Below are 20905 nucleotides of genomic sequence, written 5' to 3' on the forward strand. Positions count from 1 at the left end.
CTCTCTGCGATGGACTGGTGTCCTATCCAGGGTGTACACTACCTTGCTGTGATTGGCTTCGGCTCCCTTGTGACCCTGAATTGGAAGGAGTTAGAAAATGGATGGATGGATATATAATGAGTGTCTCCTGGATAGCTGTAGGAACAGTCCAGGTGTTCTGCATCTTGGTATCTTCATCATAAAAAGATTCCAATTACATATCTAGAATCTGGTCTCAAGTTTTAAGGAAGAGGAGAGTGATGTTCCTTCGTTTCTCTGTGTCTTCCCCGTTTCTCTGTCTCCTTGTTTTCATTTTCCTCCTTTTTTGTGCTTCTCTATTTTTATACTGTGCTCTGTGGCTGTTGATTGTTGATCCTTATTATGGTCAGAATAATTTACCATTAAGTTAAAAACCCAGAGTAATATATGAGAAACACTCTTTGATCATCTGTGTTTACCTGCCTCTTGGCTCACCTACAGCTGGACAAGAACCTCATACCATACCTGCTGTTTCAGGCTTTCTGAGTGAGGCCTTGAGTAGTGCAATCAAAATATGAACTGCAACAAAGTTAAACATTGACAGCACCAGCTCATAACAACACGCATGACAGCAGTAACCTGCTATACTGTTTGTCTTATGTTCAATTAAAAAGTAATGATGCATTTTATAGCATGCCAAATCATTCTAATGGAGAAAAGTATGGAGACATCAACATTTCTACATAGATGCACAATACAGTATATATATATAGATTGTATCGGTGAACAGGCCAAAGAAATGGGATTTTTTGTTTTCAGTGAAGTGCACCGTGCCTTGGGTTTCTGTTTGTGGGTAGTCTGTTGCCAACAGAGCAAATAAGATGCCAAGCTGCAGAGATCCTGGACTGTTCTTCCAGCTATCTAGGAGACACCCATTGTCTACTGTATCCATCCATCCATTGTCTAACTGCTTCTTCCAGTTCAAGGTCTTGGGGGAGGCAGAACCCCAGCAAGCAACAGGTGCAAAGCAGGTTACAACCTGGATGGGACCCCAGTTCTCTGAGGGGCAGACACAGACCCAAACATCCACACACCCACACCTGGGCCAATTTTAACATAAGCCCATTATCGTACCAGTCTGCTGGAGCCGCAGAAAGAAACCTATGCAATACAAACCCTGCACAGATAGCCCCCCATTTCCAGATTGAACTTGTGGCTCCAGCACTGCAAGGCAGCAATGCTAATGACTGCACCATTATGCCACACAAGATGCACATTATATTCACATTACTTTTGGCAGCCATGAAAAGAGAAACCCCTGTTTTCAATTGTTCTTAGTGAGCTTGGTCCTGCAAAAGGCTAAGAGAGTCAATGTTTAGCCTTGCAAATCCTTTGCAATGTTCTACAAAGCAAAGGCCAAACAGCATTCACCTCTGAAGACATGTGCAACACAGTCTGTGGTTTTGCTGTCTAAGGTACTGTGCAGCACCTGGCATTATTCTATTGGTGGATCAAACACGTTTTTACTGTTAGGATGTGAATATGGGTTCATTATACATATGGAGGAATAAAATACCCTGAATCCTTTATACTAGACTATAAAGGGCTTATTTCCTCTCTTTACCATCTGTTAACCTTACAACACAGATTTTTGTGCAATGTTTGTTTCATGAGATTAACTCATTTGATTCCCTGGCAGCTTTTCCAAGTGTAGATTGTGAAGACTTATTCCTTCAGAAGACAGAAGCAAACTCTTTTTTAAAAAACAAGAAGTGGTGCTGCCTTGGAGCCAGATCTTGACAAGTGAGAAAGATGAATGGCCAAGCATGCTTAATGAAAAAGAACACTTCTCAGGAAAATCAACTTGATGAGGAATGAGAGGTATTTTTGAACTTGCAGAGAAACTTGTCTTTGAAGTTGAGAATCCAAGCTACTCTAACCAGATTCTGTTTAGGATGTGCTGTGTACTGTAGTTATTCCTTTGTTCTTTTGGATACACCAGATTTGAACATTGTTTTTTTGTAATTTTCTGAGTCCGTTCCATTTGTACAGTATGTATGGAGGAAGAGGTCTTAGATGCAGTGCAGAATAGTTAACTCTTTCCCCTGTATGACCACTCTTTATTGAACATTTTTAGATACAGTGAAATCAAGACTAGGTTTTTCATTATGAGTTTCTCCTGAAAACTAAATAATACTGTGAAGTGCAAATTTTAATGATTCTAATTATTTTGTTTGTAATAGTCAGTTCAGTACTCAATTTAAAGTTCTACCTGTATAGGCGAATTAAACAAACCGATAGTGCTGAAAAAGAAAATGTTTCCATACTTCATCCCGCTGAATGACAGTGATCCAAAACACGTGGCCAGTGCATCCAAGGAGAAAAAAGTGGAAAAATCTACGACTGACCGAGTTAATCTGGCGATTTTAAATGCAACTAAGCACGTATTTTACAGACTGAAGAAAATAAAATGAAGTCAAAACTCCCGAAGAAGTGTAAAGATCTCAAATTGGCTGCAGCAAAGGCCTGGAAAAGCCCCTCAGATTACAAAGAGTTTGTTGAGCTCAGTGTGTCACAGATCTCAAAACTAGATGCTAAACTGCAGCAATGCACTTCAGTTTTGTGAGTGTTTCACAGGACACGCTTCACTACATCCATGGAACGGGTGTAATATATTGTGCATATACATGTATCAATCATTTTGTTGATACAAAGTGATAACATTTTATTTTCTTCTGTTTTAGGCCACTTTTATGGTGGCATTTCCATAACACAGGTAGTGTCAATGTATTGAAGTTAGCGTGTCCTATTCTTTATGCCATCATCTTATTAGGTTCTCATTTGTACCATGACTTTATTGAATATATATGTGACAAAATAAATTAAAATATATAAGCTTCATGTAACAGCTTGATATTCCTCAGCACAAAATCATGTAAATGCAGATAAGATGTTTTGGGAAGAAATGCATCTTATGTGTATCTTTTAGAACAATATTCACACATTTCTCTCTGGGGTGATTAAGCTTTAACCTAGCTATCCTGGATCCTTTCACTTAAGACTCTTCAGTATGAAGCCCACACTTATCTAACTAAATTTAATTAAAAACTTATAAAAACTGTTAGAAGGCCAGAAATTCTAACACATTACACCCTATAAGAAAAACTTTATTTTTTTCCATTACCTTCAGTCACTGAATAACCGTTATGTTTTATTCTGGGGAAAAATCTGCTGTCATTGAATCAAATTAAGGAACTCCAGATAAGCAGAGGGACAGTATGATTGATCACTAACAGTAATTAAAGTAGCATGGCAGGAAATGACAGCAAACCCACACTCATCAAACTGAGAAAAGCATGATAACATAATAGTCTACCTCCGCAGAACAGAAACATGCAGCGAGATAAATTCATGTCCATCACCTAGAACAACTGGAAATAGTAGCTAAAATAACTTTTTTTATGGAGCAGTGTGCTATTGATGTACAGTATCTCAAACATTTATTAAAAAAGGAGTTATAGAGCTTTATCTGACTGGTAGTGTGCTGATTGGCAGCAAGGGAGAAGTAATCATTTTGATGTCTCTGCATGGCACATTTTTATTGAATAGAAATGTGTTTAGTGTAGAGGTTTTCAGTAAACGTTCCTGAAATATTCTAATGATTGTTGAGGTCTTACATAGAATTTTTAAGAGTTTATGACAGCTGTTTGAAATTCTTAGCCCTGAACTAGGCTGTGTGATTAATGTTTCCACATAATCATGCAAATTGCAGAACTGTATGTTTTTAGTTATTTCTTCAACATTTTCTACTCCATGGGCCATAATATTACAGAATGTTTTTTTTTTGTTCAGGACTTTCATTGGACCACATATAGAGCACTGAATTGGCTTATATTTTTATTTTTGGTGGAAATTGGAAGTAAACACAAGCATAAGTGGTTTTGTAGCTTTTAAAAAATAGAACTACAGTAAATACCTTGATCTAGTCTAACCTACTTTAAGAGGTAAGACCTGCATAACATAATGAATTAAAATGCACAAATTAGTAAATTTTTAACATTTGGGCATAGGGAGTAAATCTATTAGACAATTTCTGTGTGTTTGTATGCATTACTATGAGTTAGGCAAGATGCTTTGTAGTTAGTCTGTATTTTCTAAAATAAGCAGGAGGATGGTGTTTATGACTCTCTGAAGTGTACATCAATACATTTGCTCAATAGAAAGGGAACGTTCATTACTATTATAGATTTTTTTTGTTTGATTGGACAGCAGATCAATACAGGCAGCATTTGTTTTTTCACCGTTGTGCTGCAAATAACTTGCTGTGCCAAGCAGTGTGGCATTTGGTTATTCCCGGTTAATTCCATTTAAGGAACAAATTCACAGTAGTTAATAGTGAAGTGGTGTTTTTGTCTTGCCTAGTGAGGTTGTAAGTTCAATCACCTGACACTGGCTGGGAGTTGGGAACAAGCCCAGACAACCAATTTGATTCCTTTAGTTCTGTAAGGATTCAGCTTTGCTGCAGTAAGTTTGACTATGCTGAACTCTCATACATTTTTTATATATTTTTTATGTATGTGACTTGATAGTTCTATAAGAGAGATTTAAGGGCCAAAAGGCTGTGCATTTCTAAAGGAATTGCTTGGATGGTGGTTACTCAAAGGAATTCCTTAAAGTGCGAATAATGAATTCATGTTTAGAGTAAAAGCTAAAAAAAGTAATTCCAAATGCATTGTTTACAAACTGAATATAACAGGGATGTGAATATAGGCCATGTTATTTCATTAAACAAAACAAAATATGTTTCTTTTCAAAACAAAAATGAATATGAAAACAATTTTATGGAAAGCTTGCTTAATATAAAATCTGTGCTTTTCCTTGCACTTTTAGTTTAATTGGGGTGCTTTACCCTTATTGGTATCAAAGGAAACCGCAGCAGAGTCATTGCTCAGAACTTGTATCTTCTTTACAGTTAACCCATTTTTATCAGCATTGAAGCAAATGCTGCAGGCCACTGCATTCATTGTTGTTAAGCAAGGGACAACAAAGAGAATTTATACCCTCCACAAACTCAGGCAGGATTGAGGCAGGTTTTCTTGGCAGTTTTACAGATGGGTTGGCAATGACTCAGTGGCTCTCTCTCTGCTTGTTAGGCAGGACGCCCTGGGTCCACTAAAGGTTGCAGAACCTCTCTGCCTCCCTTAACTTTGGAACTGCCTGGCAAAGAGAGTTTTTACCTTTGCAGTGTGGGTGTCGACCACTGGCCTCCCCCAGCAGAAAACCTTTACTCGTGGAAATGTGACCAGCAGCCCTTCAGTTCTTGCACTTAACCTAAGTAACAACACCTCATACCAGTGGTAGTTATACTATGGTAGTTATTTAGAAAGCTCCTCCCACTTTTGTTCTGTTGAAGAATACCTGTGGCATAGCAATGATTATTATGCATCATACAGTATATGATTATAAATTATCAAGAATGAGAGCCTGGTAATATTATTCTCAGTGTCTAACTGTGATGATTCAAATTCTCTGCTGGGCTTCTCTCTGCTTGGCTTCATTTTGAAAGGGTGCAAAGGAACAAGCAAAGGTTAATTCCATTCTGAAAAGAGAAGAAAGGAAACACAATGTTTCGGCTGTGGAGCCTTCTTCAGGTGTGCACATGAACCTTTGCTTGTTTCTTTGCAGCTTACACATGCTGACGCACCTACTGTACCTGCTTGAACTACTTCATTTTGAAAGGGTGTCTGATAAACCACATGAGAAATGAGAAACCTTTTACAGTGACTTTGTAAAAATATTGGAAGGTTCCTTCAGGTCTTTTGTTGACTGACAGCCAAACAAACCCCTTATATTCAAGTAAAGCAACCTTCTGTCGCCAAATTATAGAGTACTAGTTTTCTTTTGAAAATGTGAAATGTACAGTATTCTGGTGATGATATTGCGAGTGGTAGCCTTCTGGGTATAAAACAAGTTTCATGTGGTTCGCCCAATAATAATCCTGCTGCAAACTCAAAGATAAAATAAAGTAATTAAATGAAATTTCAATTGTAATGTTGTACAGTAGCTAAAATGAGCCAGAGGGGGTAAATGCAGTACATACTGTACCTTAGCCTCTTTGTTTTATCCACTTCAGAAACTGCCTTTCCTTGTATATAATGCACTTACTGTATGTGTTGCTTGCACCCTGCAGTATGTTTCTTACTTTTTTGGAACACATTCTTCACCTCGATAACATTCATCACTGAAACATTTTCCATCATTCTTTTTCCTCCTCCATTATGTGTGACAGCGAACTGAAGTGAATGCAAGAGGCTGAATCACCTTGATTTACCTTGATTCTACGTGATTCTTTTCAGTGTGATTCAAACTTCAACCAGAGCCGGAAAACCTTTTGCCCAGGGGCGATTCTGGCGAGGCTTTTTTTTTCCAAACTAGTGAATCACATTGCCAAGAACAAAACCCAGGGGTTGATGATATTTCAACTTCGATTTGTGACTGGAATTTTTAAAAAAATGCAATTTTAAGTCTAGGTTTCCTTTCAGACCTTTTTTGTTCCATTAGCTGCTGTGGGGATTTTGCCAGGAAGCAAAAACACTTTTTTTAATTCTTACTGATACAGAATTTGGCTTTTAAACTCTGTGTAAAAAGCTTTCATTACAAATTGCAGTCAGTTTAAATCTCATAACATTTAATTTTTAGTCCTCTTTTCCAAGCATGGAGGAATGTTCAGCTTTTATGCAGTAAAATAAAGCCAGTTTTAAGACTATAATAAGATTACTGTAGCTTTGGCGGCCTGTTTGGAACAATTGGGCCTCTTGTACAGTAGCAAACTTGGTGGAAATGTGTTTAATCATTCTGTGAAATAAATCCTTCTGCCTTGCTTTCGGTTGTTAAAAAGTACACTGATGTTTCATTTTCTTCCCTGGATGCAGTCCAAAGAGGCACAGTATATCTCAGAGGTAGATTATTACTAGATTACTATTGTGCATGTGCTGGCCTTATCACTTCCTCCACCATGTACCTGTAATTAGTTTACCACAGCAAATTGATTTTTATACAACATATAAACTGTAAGTGTGTCTGTGTGAAAGCAAGGGAGAGAGACAAAACAAGTACTGTTTGCTTGCAATTAAATTTGTTAGTCTGAATTAAGGCATGTTTAAGATGAACTGTAGTTGCTGTAATGGAAGCAAATAACACCACACTGAGTCCACAGAAAACAAAAAGTTAACACTGGAAGGTTAGACAGTACCTCTCCGCCTGAGCTGATATACTTTATACGTCTTGATGTCATCCCTTTAACTTGTAAATGCCTTCAGGAGATACTTTTCCCTTTTCTTTCATTTTATTGGTTACCTTATTTCATGTCTTCAGTAATGCCTCATTGTTTACTGCCTACACCATGACCTACACCTATTGAGCATGCAGCTGGTGACTTGAGTTTCATTCAGCACAGGTCATTTATCGGTCGGTGTGTCTTTTGCCATTTGGCACTTATATTTGCACAATTATGGGTCGTAAGAGGGTTCAAAACTTCCTTTGATCAAGTTGGACATTTCTCTTCACAAAGGAAACTCTAGTATATTTTTATTTCAGCTAAAATAAATCTGAGGTAATTCTGTGAGGCTCTCTGTGCACTATGTTTTATGCAAGGTTTCAGGTGACATATACAGTACAGTATTTCTCATTGCTTATTGGGGGCATTGTCAAATATTACTGTTTGAAATCTTCTTAATATGTACCAGAAGAACAAACAAATACCAGCTTTATTTTTTTTGTCTGAAATGTTTCCATGTTTCATTAAAATAAAAAAAAAACATTTACACTTCCAACTGCTATAGCTTAATATATTATTATTACTACTACTACCGCTGCCGTTAGGAATAATATTATGAAAATTCATGAAGTTTTAATTTTCTTCCCCATGTTATGCTCCTCAGAAACTAAGCAGAATTTAAGCTGCACTAGATGTGCAATCATAGATAACAAAAATGCTATGATCTTATCAGAAGTCATAAAACCCAACTTTACATTCCTAGAAATTGAGACCATTCATGGGATACTGTATTTATACACTATTTTTTACAAAATCACAAAGTGTATTAATTCGGATTCTTCTATGACCTCATTAAGCTAATGTGTCACATACTGTATCTCAAGTGTGGAATTTAATTCCGTGGAAGTTTCTTTAAAGTTTTACAATTATCTTGCTAGATCTTGTTTAAAATATTTTTTTCAGTTTTGATCTTACTATCATAAAAAGGTAGTATAAAAAGCAACACGATCCTAAGCTCTATCAAATACAAAAACTAAGGGAGCTAAATCTCTTTATTACAGAAAAAGGAGACAAAGAGGAGACTTGTATACAGTAAATATATACTGTACAGTTTTAAGGGAGGAACATAATGTCAACAAGGGGAATATTTCACACTCAGTAGTGAAACAAGTGCAAGGGGTCACCAATGAAAACTGAAAGGGGATTCAAAATTGGATGGAAAATAGGAGGGCCCAAACCCATGACAAAATTTCAGATGTGCTTAGTTATCAAATTGTCATATGAGCATCCAATCCAGCCTTCCATTTTCTAACCTTCATCCAGTTCAGGGTTTGTAGGGGAGCTGGAGTCTATCCTGGCAAACAACAGGCACAAAGAAGGGTACTCCTGGATGGGATGCCAGTCCATCACAGGGGAGACAAACAGACATAAAAACACATAATCTCACACCAAGGCCCATTATCCCAGAAGCCAATAAATCTTCCAGTATGTTTTTTGAATTTCTGGAATGTGAGAGGAAACTGGAGCACCCAGAGGAAACTCACACAAATTGAGTAAGATACAGTACATCAAATAGATTATTTTCATTTTCATCTGACTTATGGTGCATTTGTATGCATTCTTGGGTCTTTGTCATCTTCTTTTTTTGTTTCTGTGGAATAACTCTGAAAAGATTGGAGCTTACCTGCTTAGCTTTGCTAAGTATTTCTGTCTGCCACTGGGGTGCTATTCTTGATTTTGAACTTTATCTTTAAACCGTTTTTTTTGCTGTAGGTTCTAAAATTGCAGTGGTAATGTAATTGACAGTTTAGTAATGTTGCAGGGCTATGTGAGAAAATACATGTGGCTGTATTGAAGTATTAAAAATGGCATGCCTCCCATAATATCAATAAAACCCAAAATTCAATGAGCTGTTATTGCATTAACCTTTTTTTCATAATAACGTTATCTTTTGCTGATTTTTTTCATCAAAGAAAAATTTAAAAAATGGATAGTAGCTGAAATTGACTTTCTCTGTAAAATCTGACTGACTTCCTGTCATATTTCTTATAATTTGTATGAATAATGTAAGAAACAAGAAAAGTTTCTTACATTATTAAAAACCTAGTCATGTCAGTAAAAAAGTTAAAATTATCATTTCATCAAAACATTGTGGAAGTACTGGATCTTAACTCTTTTATTTATTTCAATTACTTTAAATAACAATTTATGATATTATTTTATTAAATATATATATATATATTATGAATTAACACAATTGTTCCTGCTACAGTCTGCAAACTGTAAGACAAAAAAAAATTATTTCAAACCTGTCCAGTATTTCTAAAGACTGCTTTCCTCAAGATGAAAAAATAAGGAAATAATGCACTTAAAATTAAAGTGTCCCAAATGGTTTTCAACAGTTTTACTAAAAACATTTCATTATGTCATTATCATGTAGTGCTACAGAAAATACGGATTTGCTGATTGAGGAAATAATTATCGATAATGACCAAGTCGACTTTAGAGTGCACTACTTTTCTTTCTCTTAATGAAGAGCTACTATTGTCTTCAAAGTATTTAATTATAGTACAAGCAGAAGCAGAAAAATGGAAAACAATTGGGTTATTTCATCCACCTTAAGATTCAGTAACAGCACAGGCTTTATCTCATTTATTATAACTGCAGGACAGCACGGTGGTGCAGTGGGTAGCATTGCAGGGGCCCTGGGTTCTGCTGTGTCCGAGTTCACATGGGTTTCTTCTGGGTACTACAGTTTCGTACATTTAGTTGTGCATTTTTATGTAACGGCCCATGCCACTGATACTTTTTGTACATATGTGCAGTACTCATTGTACATTTTATTATTCAACTGTATATACTTTTAAATGGTAGTAGTTCAGGTGGGTAGCTGTGTCAGCATGCGTAGGCCGCAAAGGAACAAGTAATAGGTTTATTCCATGCTGAAAAAAAGAAGAAAGAGAACACAACGTTTCAGCCGTGGAGCCTTCTTCAGGTGTGAGAGAGACAGGGCAGTAGGCAAAGGTAATGTAGCGGGAGAACAAAGGTTGGGAGGGAGGAGGAGTGAGAGGCGGGAGCAGGGGACAGAAAGAGAGGCCAATCAAGAGGTGTGAAGTCAGAATGGGTGCAGAGAGGTGTGAAATGAAACTTCCAATGAATGGAGAAAATTTAAAAGAACAGTAGTCTGTCGTTAAGGGAAGGGAGAATGTGTGATCCTAGCTGCAGAATAATTTTAGTTTCGGTGGTCTTTCTGATGTATGAGTTCAGAAAACCGTCTTTGAGAACACAGACGGAGAGATTAGAGTGGTCGTGGCCGTCAGAGGTGAAATGAGAAACAATGGGCTTGGAGAGATCTTTAATCTTCACAGCCCTGACGTGTTCTCTGAAGCGGTCTCCGAGTCTCCTTCCTGTTTCTCCAATGTAGATGGCTGGGCATTTACTGCAAGAGATACAGTAAATAAGGTTGCTGGAGGTACAAGATGCTGTCTGGGTGATCCGGAATTGTCCTGAGGGGCCTTGAATGAGTGTGGTGGTGGCTGTGTACTTGCAGGTGATACAGCGAGCTCTGTTGCAAGGGAAAGTGCCTGGTGTGGATGGTTGTTGAGGACGGTCAAGGGAGCTGTGAACAAGGAGGTTACGCAGATTAGGTGGTCTGTGATATGAGATGATAGGGCGATCAGAAAAGAGGGCCCAAATGGAGGGATCATCCTGTAGGATGGAAAAGTTGTGGTTAATGGTCCTGGGGATAGGAAGTGTGTTAGGGTGGTAAGGAAGCACCAAAGGAATGCGGTTGTTACGGCGGGAGTTCCTGATCGGGTTGATGGTCCGGGGGGTGTTTTTGGCTCGGGCACGGGCCCTGTCAATCACACTGCTGGGGTATCCTCTGTTGATGAAAAATGAGTACATTTCGAGGGCTTGGTTCTCGAAGTCGATGTCGTCGCTGCATAATCGTCGTAACCTAAGGAACTGTGAAAAAGGAAGAGAGTTTTTAGTGTGGTTGGGGTGAAATGAGCTGTACAGGAGGTAGCTGTGTGAATCCGTGGGTTTGTAATAAACTGAAGTGGACAGTCGGGGGTAGTTGATAGAGAAGTTGATGTCTAGAAACGGAAGAGTGGTGGAAGATATGTTAACCGTATATTTGAGGGACGGGTGGAAGTTGGTGAAATGGTGCAGGAAGAACTCAAGCTGATCGTTGGAGCATGTGGCGGCACTGACGAAGTCATCAATATATCGTTTGTAGAGGTCAGGGACATAGCCAGTGTAGGAAGCGAAGAAGCGTTCTTCTACCCAGCCGACAAAAATGTTGGCATAGCTGGCTACTTTTAAATGGTACATACATCACTGAGATTTGTTTTTATCTGTAGTTTTTTTTTTTATTTTCTTGGAATTGGTGTTGACTCCTGCACTAAGAGAAATTCCTTGGATATTTTGTACTTGGTGAATAAAATTTTCGGATTCTGATTCCTCCCACAGTCCCAAAGGATATGTTTATTTAACTTAGGTTAATTGCCTTCTGGGATAATTGGCCCTGGTGTAACAGTGTGTCTTTCTGTGTCTGTATTTCTGCTTGGCAATGGACTGGCATGTATCCCACCTACACCCATTATTTACCGGGACGGACTTCAGCTCTCCCACAGCCCTGAGTACGAACAAGTGGTTAGAAAATGGATGGATAATAACCAAAGTGAATGCTCACCAAGAATACTATTTGGAATGGCAAACATTAGTGGGAAAAACAGTCCATTTTAAGGTCAAACCAGTTTTGCTTGTTATCTAATGTTATAAAGGTGCTGTAGCAGAAAGTGGGGTTAACATTAAGAGCAGAGAGGTTGGAGGTTTAAAAGACACAGAAAACAAACATGTACAGTAGGCACTGACAGAAGTCTGAACAGATTTTAAGTGCTTCTTTTCATTTCAATAGTGAAGGCTACAGAGACCTGAACATGTTGTCTGGTCAATAACTTTACCTCATGTGTTTGATCCCTATACATACAGTACACTACTGTATGATTTCAGTTTCATTGCTGTTCTTTTTATGCTGATGAACAGGCCATTGGTTCTTCTGATGTCCTAACATATAGTGGATGCGCTTGTATACCAATTTGAATCTCACCACATTTCTTTACAGTAAATAACAGCCAGACAACATAGAAAATGAACACTCCAGCCCATATTCTGTCTGTCCATTGATCTTCAGCATGTACTAATGTCCTAATGTGTAGCTGCTTTATTATGTTCATTGTGTAAAATCCTAATATGCAGCTAAACCTACAGTATACAGTAAGTCGTGCATCAGGAATACTAGATAGTGATGCAAAAAGAATATAATGTGGTTTGTTTTTCTTATAAAATGATGTACTGTAGGTTTGTTGTACAGTAGTGTAACAAGCTTTATTGCCTAATTACACCTTTATGTATACACACATTGTATGTAACACTTTATGTAATCAGGACTTTATATAAAGCAAATAAACATTTACACTACTATAGTGAAGTAAATGTCTCTGATCCATTTGCAGTGTTATATGCTGAGAGGCATTAAAGACTTAACAAATGAGTATTTGAACCAGGAGCAGTTGTTGTGTCTTTAATGCCTCTCAGCACATCGTTGTTACTTTTTGACATTGTGAAGCAATTTCAGTTGAAGGGTGATTTAACATTTCATTTTCTGTCGTAGTTGCAGTAAGGTTCATTGTGCACCTGCACAGGATTAATAGAGGGGAAAGCTCTGTCTGTGACCTGGGCAAGCACCCCCAATTACTTTTCATTGCACTGAGATGGGAGTTAACAGTGTGGTGCAAGTACAGCAATACATGCTGTTTTAAACATGATGTTGTCATTGATTTTCGTTTTCCAGAATTTTACTTGGCGTTCGGGCATCCAAAACTGTAAATCCAGCTTTAATATTGCACAAATTTGCTTCACAGATTGTAGAAGCTGTGCTTTCACTGTTAGCATGCGTGGCTGTATTCATCCATAATTAAATTAAGCAGCACTGAAGCATTAATGACACAGCAAACATTGATCAACAGTGACTTGTCTTTACTAAAGATGATCTGAAACATACAGAGGATTGCTTTCAGAAGGCATTACTGTACATGATTCCCATTTGTGGCAATGAACAGCAGTCTGATGGATGAAATCAATGTCCGATTCAATGCCTATGGCACGTTGATGCTGTCCAGGCTTTGTAGAGTTTTTAGACGAGAAAGCCTGTGGTAGAAGATGTCCACATTAGTTGAGGAAGTATTCAGAAGGACTGTGTTGCTCGACAGAGCAAGCTAGGGAAACAGTAATTGGTGATGATGCTGCAGGCAATGGATTATGAAAATGGAAGGTACAATATGGAGAGTTTTAGGACATGTGAAAGTCGAAACAAAGTCCTATCACAAAATCACAAACACAGTATCACAGCCCTGTCAATTAACACAGATCCAGCAAGCTATTCATCACAGGTTAATTAAATTAAATGTTGTATTTGGGTCATAATTTTACATTCGCTTCTGGATCTTAAAAAGCAACTTATACTCAGACGAGCAAGTGGTTAGAACAATCCATAACATTTAATCAAATGAAACTGTAGCAAACTACTACAGTGGGGACAGAAATTTAAGTAACACTAACAGCACTAACAGTGCAAGTTCTCAAATAGGAGTTCTCCTCCATTAGAAATATCAGAATTTGTTGTGCTTCCCTAAACCCCAGATGAATAAAAAGAGCAGAACAATCAATCAAAGATGTTTACTGTTAAGCAGTAATACCACTGGTGTCCGCTCTGTCACATTGGCAGTTATAGAATGCAAGAAAGACCGTTTTTTTCACTTTGAAAAAAAAAGGTTGTTTTCTACCTCCAGCTAATAAATGATGAAATTCATGAAACTTCTAAACTTTGATGTCTTGAAATTCACACACATTCACTGTATTGGATATACAGCTAACCTAAATTCTATCGTAGTTTAATGAAGAAAAAATGTCAAATCTGAAATCCAATCTGAAAACAATCATGGTTTTGAAAAGTGCAGTTATGTAACTTATCACTGAGACAACATGGAGTTTTTGTATTGCACAATATAGCATCAGAAATGATATTTCTAGGACAGCTGAAATTATATAATATCCTTTATTTCCTGCTGAATCTGGTTTCAATTTATTTTGTACTTTGGCTGAATTGTGAAAGTCTCTACCCCAGAGACCCAGGGCAAAGGTTTAGCTGCAATCATTGATTGAAATGTTATTTGTCAAAGATTTTTTTAAATCTAAATAGTAAATATCAAATAAATACAGTTGCAGATGTGTTAAAGAAGCAACATGATTTTACACTTTTTACATGAAACAGCCACTCCAGAGAGTGTCAAGATCTTATGGGCTTGCAGAAAAATCAGTGATAGGCAGGCCACACCTTACCAGTTAGGCACTATGAAGCTTGCAGCATGATAAATGACTCCAGAAGTTGGAGTAGCATGGCTACAGCCCCTCATTTCTTGCTGTGAGTCAACTCACTAATGCACTAATTCCAAATTGAGTTGTTGTATTACGATATATTGTTATGAACAGGGGTAAGGAAAACAGAGAATTACAGAAAATACATCAAGCGGGTTAATCAGTAATGAAAATAAATAATCATAACCCTCGGATTCTCAAGATGTGCCAAGAATATACCTGAGCGGTTGGTGTAATTTACAGTGCCTTGCGAAAGTATTCGGCCCCCTTGAACTTTTCAACCTTTTGCCACATTTCAGGCTTCAAACATAAAGATATAAATTTTTTATTTTATGTGAAGAATCACCAACAAGTGGGACACAATTGTGAAGTGGAACGAAATCTATTGGATTTTTGAAACTTTTTTAACTAATAAAAAAATGAAAAGTGGGGCGTGCAAAATTATTCGGCCCCCTTGCGTTAATACTTTGTAGAGCCACCTTTTGCTGCGATTACAGCTGCAAGTCGCTTGGGGTATGTCTCTATCAGTTTTGCACATCGAGAGACTGAAATTCTTGCCCATTCTTCCTTGCAAAACAGCTCGAGCTCAGTGAGGTTGGATGGAGAGCGTTTGTGAACAGCAGTTTTCAGCTCTTTCCACAGATTCTCGATTGGATTCAGGTCTGGACTTTGACTTGGCCATTCAAACACCTGGATACGTTTATTTGTGAACCATTCCTTTGTAGATTTTGCTGTATGTTTGGGATCATTGTCTTGTTGGAAGATAAATCTCCGTCCCAGTTTCAGGTCTTTTGCAGACTCCAACAGGTTTTCATCCAGAATGGTCCTGTATTTGGCTGCATCCATCTTCCCCTCAATTTTAACCATCTTCCCTGTCCCTGCTGAAGAAAAGCAGGCCCAAACCATGATGCTGCCACCACCATGTTTGACAGTGGGGATGGTGTGTTGAGGGTGATGAGCTGTGTTGCTTTTACGCCAAACATATCGTTTTGCATTGTGGCCAAAAAGTTCGATTTTGGTTTCATCTGACCAGAGCACCTTCTTCCACATGTTTGGGGTGTCTCCCAGGTGGCTTGTGGCAAACTTTAGACGAGACTTTTTATGGATATCTTTGAGAAATGGCTTTCTTCTTGCCACTCTTCCATAAAGGCCAGATTTGTGCAGTGTAAGACTGATTGTTGTCCTATGGACAGACTCTCCCACCTCAGCTGTAGTTCTCTGCAGTTCATCCAGAGTGATCATGGGCCTCTTGGCTGCATCTCTGATCAGTCTTCTCCTTGTCTGAGCTGAAAGTTTAGAGGGACGGCCAGGTCTTGGTAGATTTGCAGTGGTCTGATACTCCTTCCATTTCAAGATGATCGCTTGCACAGTGCTCCTTGGGATGTTTGAAGCTTGGGAAATCTTTTTGTATCCAAATCCAGCTTTAAACTTCTCCACAACAGTATTACGGACCTGCCTGGTGTGTTCCTTGGTCTTCATGATGCTCTCTGCGCTTTCAACAGAACCTTGAGACTATCACAGAGCAGGTGCATTTATACAGAGACTTGATTACACACAGGTGGATTCTATTTATCACCATCAGTCATTTAGGACAACATTGGATCATTCAGAGATCCTCGCTGAACTTCTGGAGTGAGTTTGCTGCACTGAAAGTAAAGGGGCCGAATAATTTTGCACGCCCCACTTTTCATTTTTTTATTAGTTAAAAAAGTTTCAAAAATCCAATAGATTTTGTTCCACTTCACAATTGTGTCCCACTTGTTGGTGATTCTTCACATAAAATAAAAAATTTATCTCTTTATGTTTGAAGCCTGAAATGTGGCAAAAGGTTGAAAAGTTCAAGGGGGCCGAATACTTTCGCAAGGCACTGTAAGGCCCCTGAGTTTTCTGTTCTCAGCTTTGGTGAAAAGAGTAATTCATCAGGCACACTGGGTTAAACAAATATTTATTAGTAATGAGAATAACACATTGAAAACAGACATTACAAAATATAACATACAAGTTACTTTATTTACAAATGAGACACCTTGGAAGCCTACGTCCTATTTGTGTTTAACCGTATTTTGTATTTGTGTATAGAGTTAGTTCAGGTTGTTGGGTACATTTTGCACATACGTAGTTGATTCTTGTATTAGTCACAATAGTTTAGTTCGGGTGAGTGCCGTTTGTCTTATATGGTTTTGGGTAGTCAGTGGAGGTTAGATAGGGTGTTGAAGACGCCGAAGACAGTGTGTTTTGGGTTTTCTTCTGTAGTCAGGTTAGCTTACCCTCACTTCCCTAGCCAGCTCCATTTTGTTTGTTATTTTCTTTTCTTTGGCATCACTCTAGTTCCCTTCCCTGTGTGTTATTGTGTCTTATTTCATACCAGTCACCTATTCAACTTAAAATCATCACTTTTGCACCGACCCTTGCTATCGCGCTTCCTAGTCCCTCACCAGAACCCACCTGCTTCCAAAAATTATCCTAAATGTTACACCCCTTTACCCCTTGACACTAACACCAACCAAAAAAAAAAAGCATTCAAATCCTACACAGTATAATGCCTAGCAGGCCCCAAAGAGAAATATACCTGCCTTCTAAAGCAAACAGAATCTGATGAACAATTAAATCTCTCTTCAAATAAATGTGGATGATACGAAGTGAATAGGAAGCTTACTGTATCCCCCTTTTCTAAAATGCATTCACAAACCAGGAGAGATAGTTTTTTACCTGTAGATTCTCTCGACAGGAAATTAGAAGTCCCTAAAACAGAATGGCAAGGTTCAAATACTTAACTTGAATCTGGTCTGAAAGGCTGATCAGGGCAAGGACCTCCCACCTCCGCTGTCTCTTCTCTCCTTGTGTTTTGCTGTTCATCGTCTTGCCTATCTTCCTCTCATTGTGTGTCCCTCTTTTTATCCTGTGTTCGTGATTGCTGGTGACTCTTAATGATTTTCCAAGAACTTAATTAACCAAGATAAACCAGATGATTTCTTTGATCAATGTGTCTCAGACCCAATACAATTCAGTAAACACCTCCATTCCTTTTTTGCTCTGAACCTCCCAAGACCTGCATATGTTCACACAAGCTAGATGATGACCACTGTCTCTTAAATTCATTAAGAACTCAATAACCCCTTTCAATAGGCATAACAGTAACATAATGTTTATTTTTCAGTGCATCAAGAATCTATGAATATGAGCATGTCAGTGTGCTAATGATGTTACACAGGGAACATACAGTAAGAATATAAAGCAGTTACAAACAAGAATAGGCCATTCAGCTCTTCTAGCCTGTTTGGTAATTTCTCCATCTCATCTCATCGATATATGTCCTCTTACGTAGACATACTAGTACTTCCTTGAATATATTAAGACCTTTTGACATTAGTTTTTATTAATGCGAGTCGTTTTCAGGCTGTTTTAGTTGCCATTTCAAGACCGTGCAAGCTGGTAATGTTTTTGTAAACTCTGAATAGCACAAAACGGGCAATGTCTCTGCCTAGAGAAATAACAGTCTCTCCTGTTCTGTGCAGTGGGATGCCATCACAGAAATGGACGAGCACAACAGACCGATCCACACCTTCCAGGTCTGCCACGTCATGGAGCCCAACCAGAACAACTGGCTGAGGTCCAACTGGATCTCCCGCGAGGCAGCACAGAAGATCTACGTGGAGTTGCGGTTCACCCTGCGGGACTGCAACAGCATCCCATGGGTCCTGGGCACCTGCAAGGAGACTTTCAACCTCTACTACATGGAGACAGACGAGTCCCACGGCGTCAAGTTTAAACCCAGCCAGTACACCAAGATTGACACCATTGCGGCAGACGAGAGCTTCACGCAGATGGACCTGGGCGACCGCATCCTCAAACTGAACACAGAGGTGCGGGAGGTGGGGCCCATCACCAAGAAGGGCTTCTACTTGGCCTTCCAGGACATTGGCGCCTGCATTGCCCTGGTGTCTGTGCGCGTCTACTACAAGAAGTGCCCCTTCACCTTCCGAAACCTGGCCGTGTTCCCGGACACCATCCCGCGCGTGGATTCCTCCTCGCTGGTGGAGGTGCGGGGGGCCTGTGTGAGAAACGCGGAGGAAAGAGACACACCCAAGCTGTATTGTGGTGCGGACGGGGACTGGCTTGTTCCGCTGGGCCGCTGCGTCTGCAGTGTGGGCTACGAGGAGCTGGATGGGTCCTGTCTCGGTAAGAGAAAAATCCCATTCACGTTTTGCTACAAAATGCACTTTCCTTCCAGAATGGACTACAGTAGGTGTTAGCTTGGACATTTTAAATGAACCAGCAAATAGTGCCTGGCTTAAACATTAACTAAAAACCATTCACTTTAAACAATGCCAAAAATATAGGTATATACCACAGATATTTATTGGTAAGTCAGCACATCAGTTTATCTCTGATATATTGGCAGGATTTCTGAACACTGCCTTTTATTTATAATGTCTAGTTGTTATACCTACAACATCTACATTTATATTCTTTTTATTCTGGCCTAATGGCTGCTTTTCCAATGCAATTAATTTCATGTGGGATAGGCAGATTGTTACAGAACTATACACCACCATAATTCTTATTCATTAGATATTATACAGTATGTACTGTACTGTACTGTATATTACATCATTGATCATGGATGTGCTCATGAGCTTGGTTTTCTAGTTGAGAGCAGCTAAAGTTAAGCTGCTCTTGGCTTTTGCATTTCTTCAGTGTGGTGTCTTGACAAACTGGACAGAAGGCTTCTATGGCCACAAATTTAGGAGCATAATGATGTTGGTAAATTAATTAACTAGGTTATCTGAAGGAGGTCATTCTGAAATATTTTAGCTGGTGTCTTTAGAAGCTGTTCCGAAGACCTGAAACCTACACCTTTAACAAATGGGGATTTGTACCTGCTGTTGTTTTACAAATAGTTTACAGTACAAGGCCTGTGTGTCTGCCTCCAGTACAAATTTATTTTTTTCATGCATCAATCAGTCAAATGGCGCTGAGCTTATAACTGTTTTTCTGGCCTTTCGTGGGAACAAGTGGACATTGTATCAATTCTCCATAGGGCAGACAAAATGAAATCAGTGGTGCTTCAGTTTAAAAAAACATCTGCTCTGTGCTCATGAAGGGTACACTGGTTTATTGTAATTCAACAATGACATCCCCCTTCCAGAGTGCCAGCGTAGTGCTCTCCACATGTAAGTATACAAAGCAGACAGAGAGGTGACATATCTGAACTATAGCTGCATTATCTTGATACTGTCAGCTTCAGTTTGTTATTCTTTTGTTATTCATTGAATTTAGATATACCCTGCATAGGTTAAATCTAATGGGAAAATGTCTTACCACAGTAGGATTTTTTAAAAGTGCTGGTTTTCCTAAGACGAATAAAGGATTTGTATACACTAAAATAAATACTACAAGAAGACAGAAAAGTGAAGCTATAAGCTCTTATGTTTTTAAAGGTTTGTCTACCCCTGGCATTTGCAGCCTGCTGTATCGCTGAAAAGGTAAAGGTTACAATCACACATCTCTGTCAAGTGGTGGATCTTTAATGTGGCTGCAGAGTGAATCTGTAAGCAGCTCAGACACCTTCTGCAGACTCTTAAAGGGAAGCCACCAACAGCCAGTATTTTGGAATTGTATTCCTCTGTACCATCATCTTTTAGTGGCACTTACCCTTATTCTCACTTCATGTTGGTTTCCACTCAAGGATACATTAATCTTTAATATTAGTGGAGCATTTTGACCACATTCTCTTCAGATACCTCTGTTCAATGTCAGCAACGGTGTGTATGCTCAGGTGAATTTTTAAAGTAGATCAACGTACAATATATGCTAAATCATATCATGTTGATTGTTTATAAAGAGCAAGAAATCAGTTGACCTTACACCTTTTCTGAATAGTGTAGTAGCTTCAGTAAAGTGGCAATGGCTTGCTTTGCTGATAGCTAATTTTATTCTGTTTACATATCCTGTAGCATGTCATCTTCATGGTATAAGGAAGTCTGAGGTGAGGTTCTAATATGTTTTGCAACTGATGTTGTTGTCACCATATGGCCATTCAGTGACTTCTAGTGGCTGTGAAGTAAACTTAACTGGCGCTGCCACCTCTCTGCCAAGTGTGTTACTGCTACCTAAGCAAGTCAGGCCCGTCCTGAGAGGTGAGAAGATCAAAGATTTCTTTGTCTCAGAAAATACACACCCTGTCATTTAGAGATTCACCATCTGCTCCTCTTGTGATCACCACATGCA

At 38.8% G+C, this 20905-nt stretch overlaps 1 protein-coding gene across 1 annotated transcript in view; it reads left to right on the top strand.

The window, feature by feature from the left end:
* The window catches only part of epha6 (eph receptor A6), a 294006-nt gene that overhangs the window by 76714 nt on the left and 196387 nt on the right, over positions 1-20905 (top strand). The window contains exon 3 of the mRNA XM_088608898.1: positions 18190-18853. Coding sequence (XP_088465024.1) covers positions 18190-18853 — 664 coding nt within the window. The remainder of the gene's footprint in view (positions 1-18189; positions 18854-20905) is intronic.

This window comes from Lepisosteus platostomus, chromosome 2 (genome assembly GCF_059453375.1).
Source record: "Lepisosteus platostomus isolate fLepPlt1 chromosome 2, fLepPlt1.hap1, whole genome shotgun sequence".
NCBI classification, from domain to species: Eukaryota; Metazoa; Chordata; class Actinopteri; order Semionotiformes; family Lepisosteidae; genus Lepisosteus; species Lepisosteus platostomus.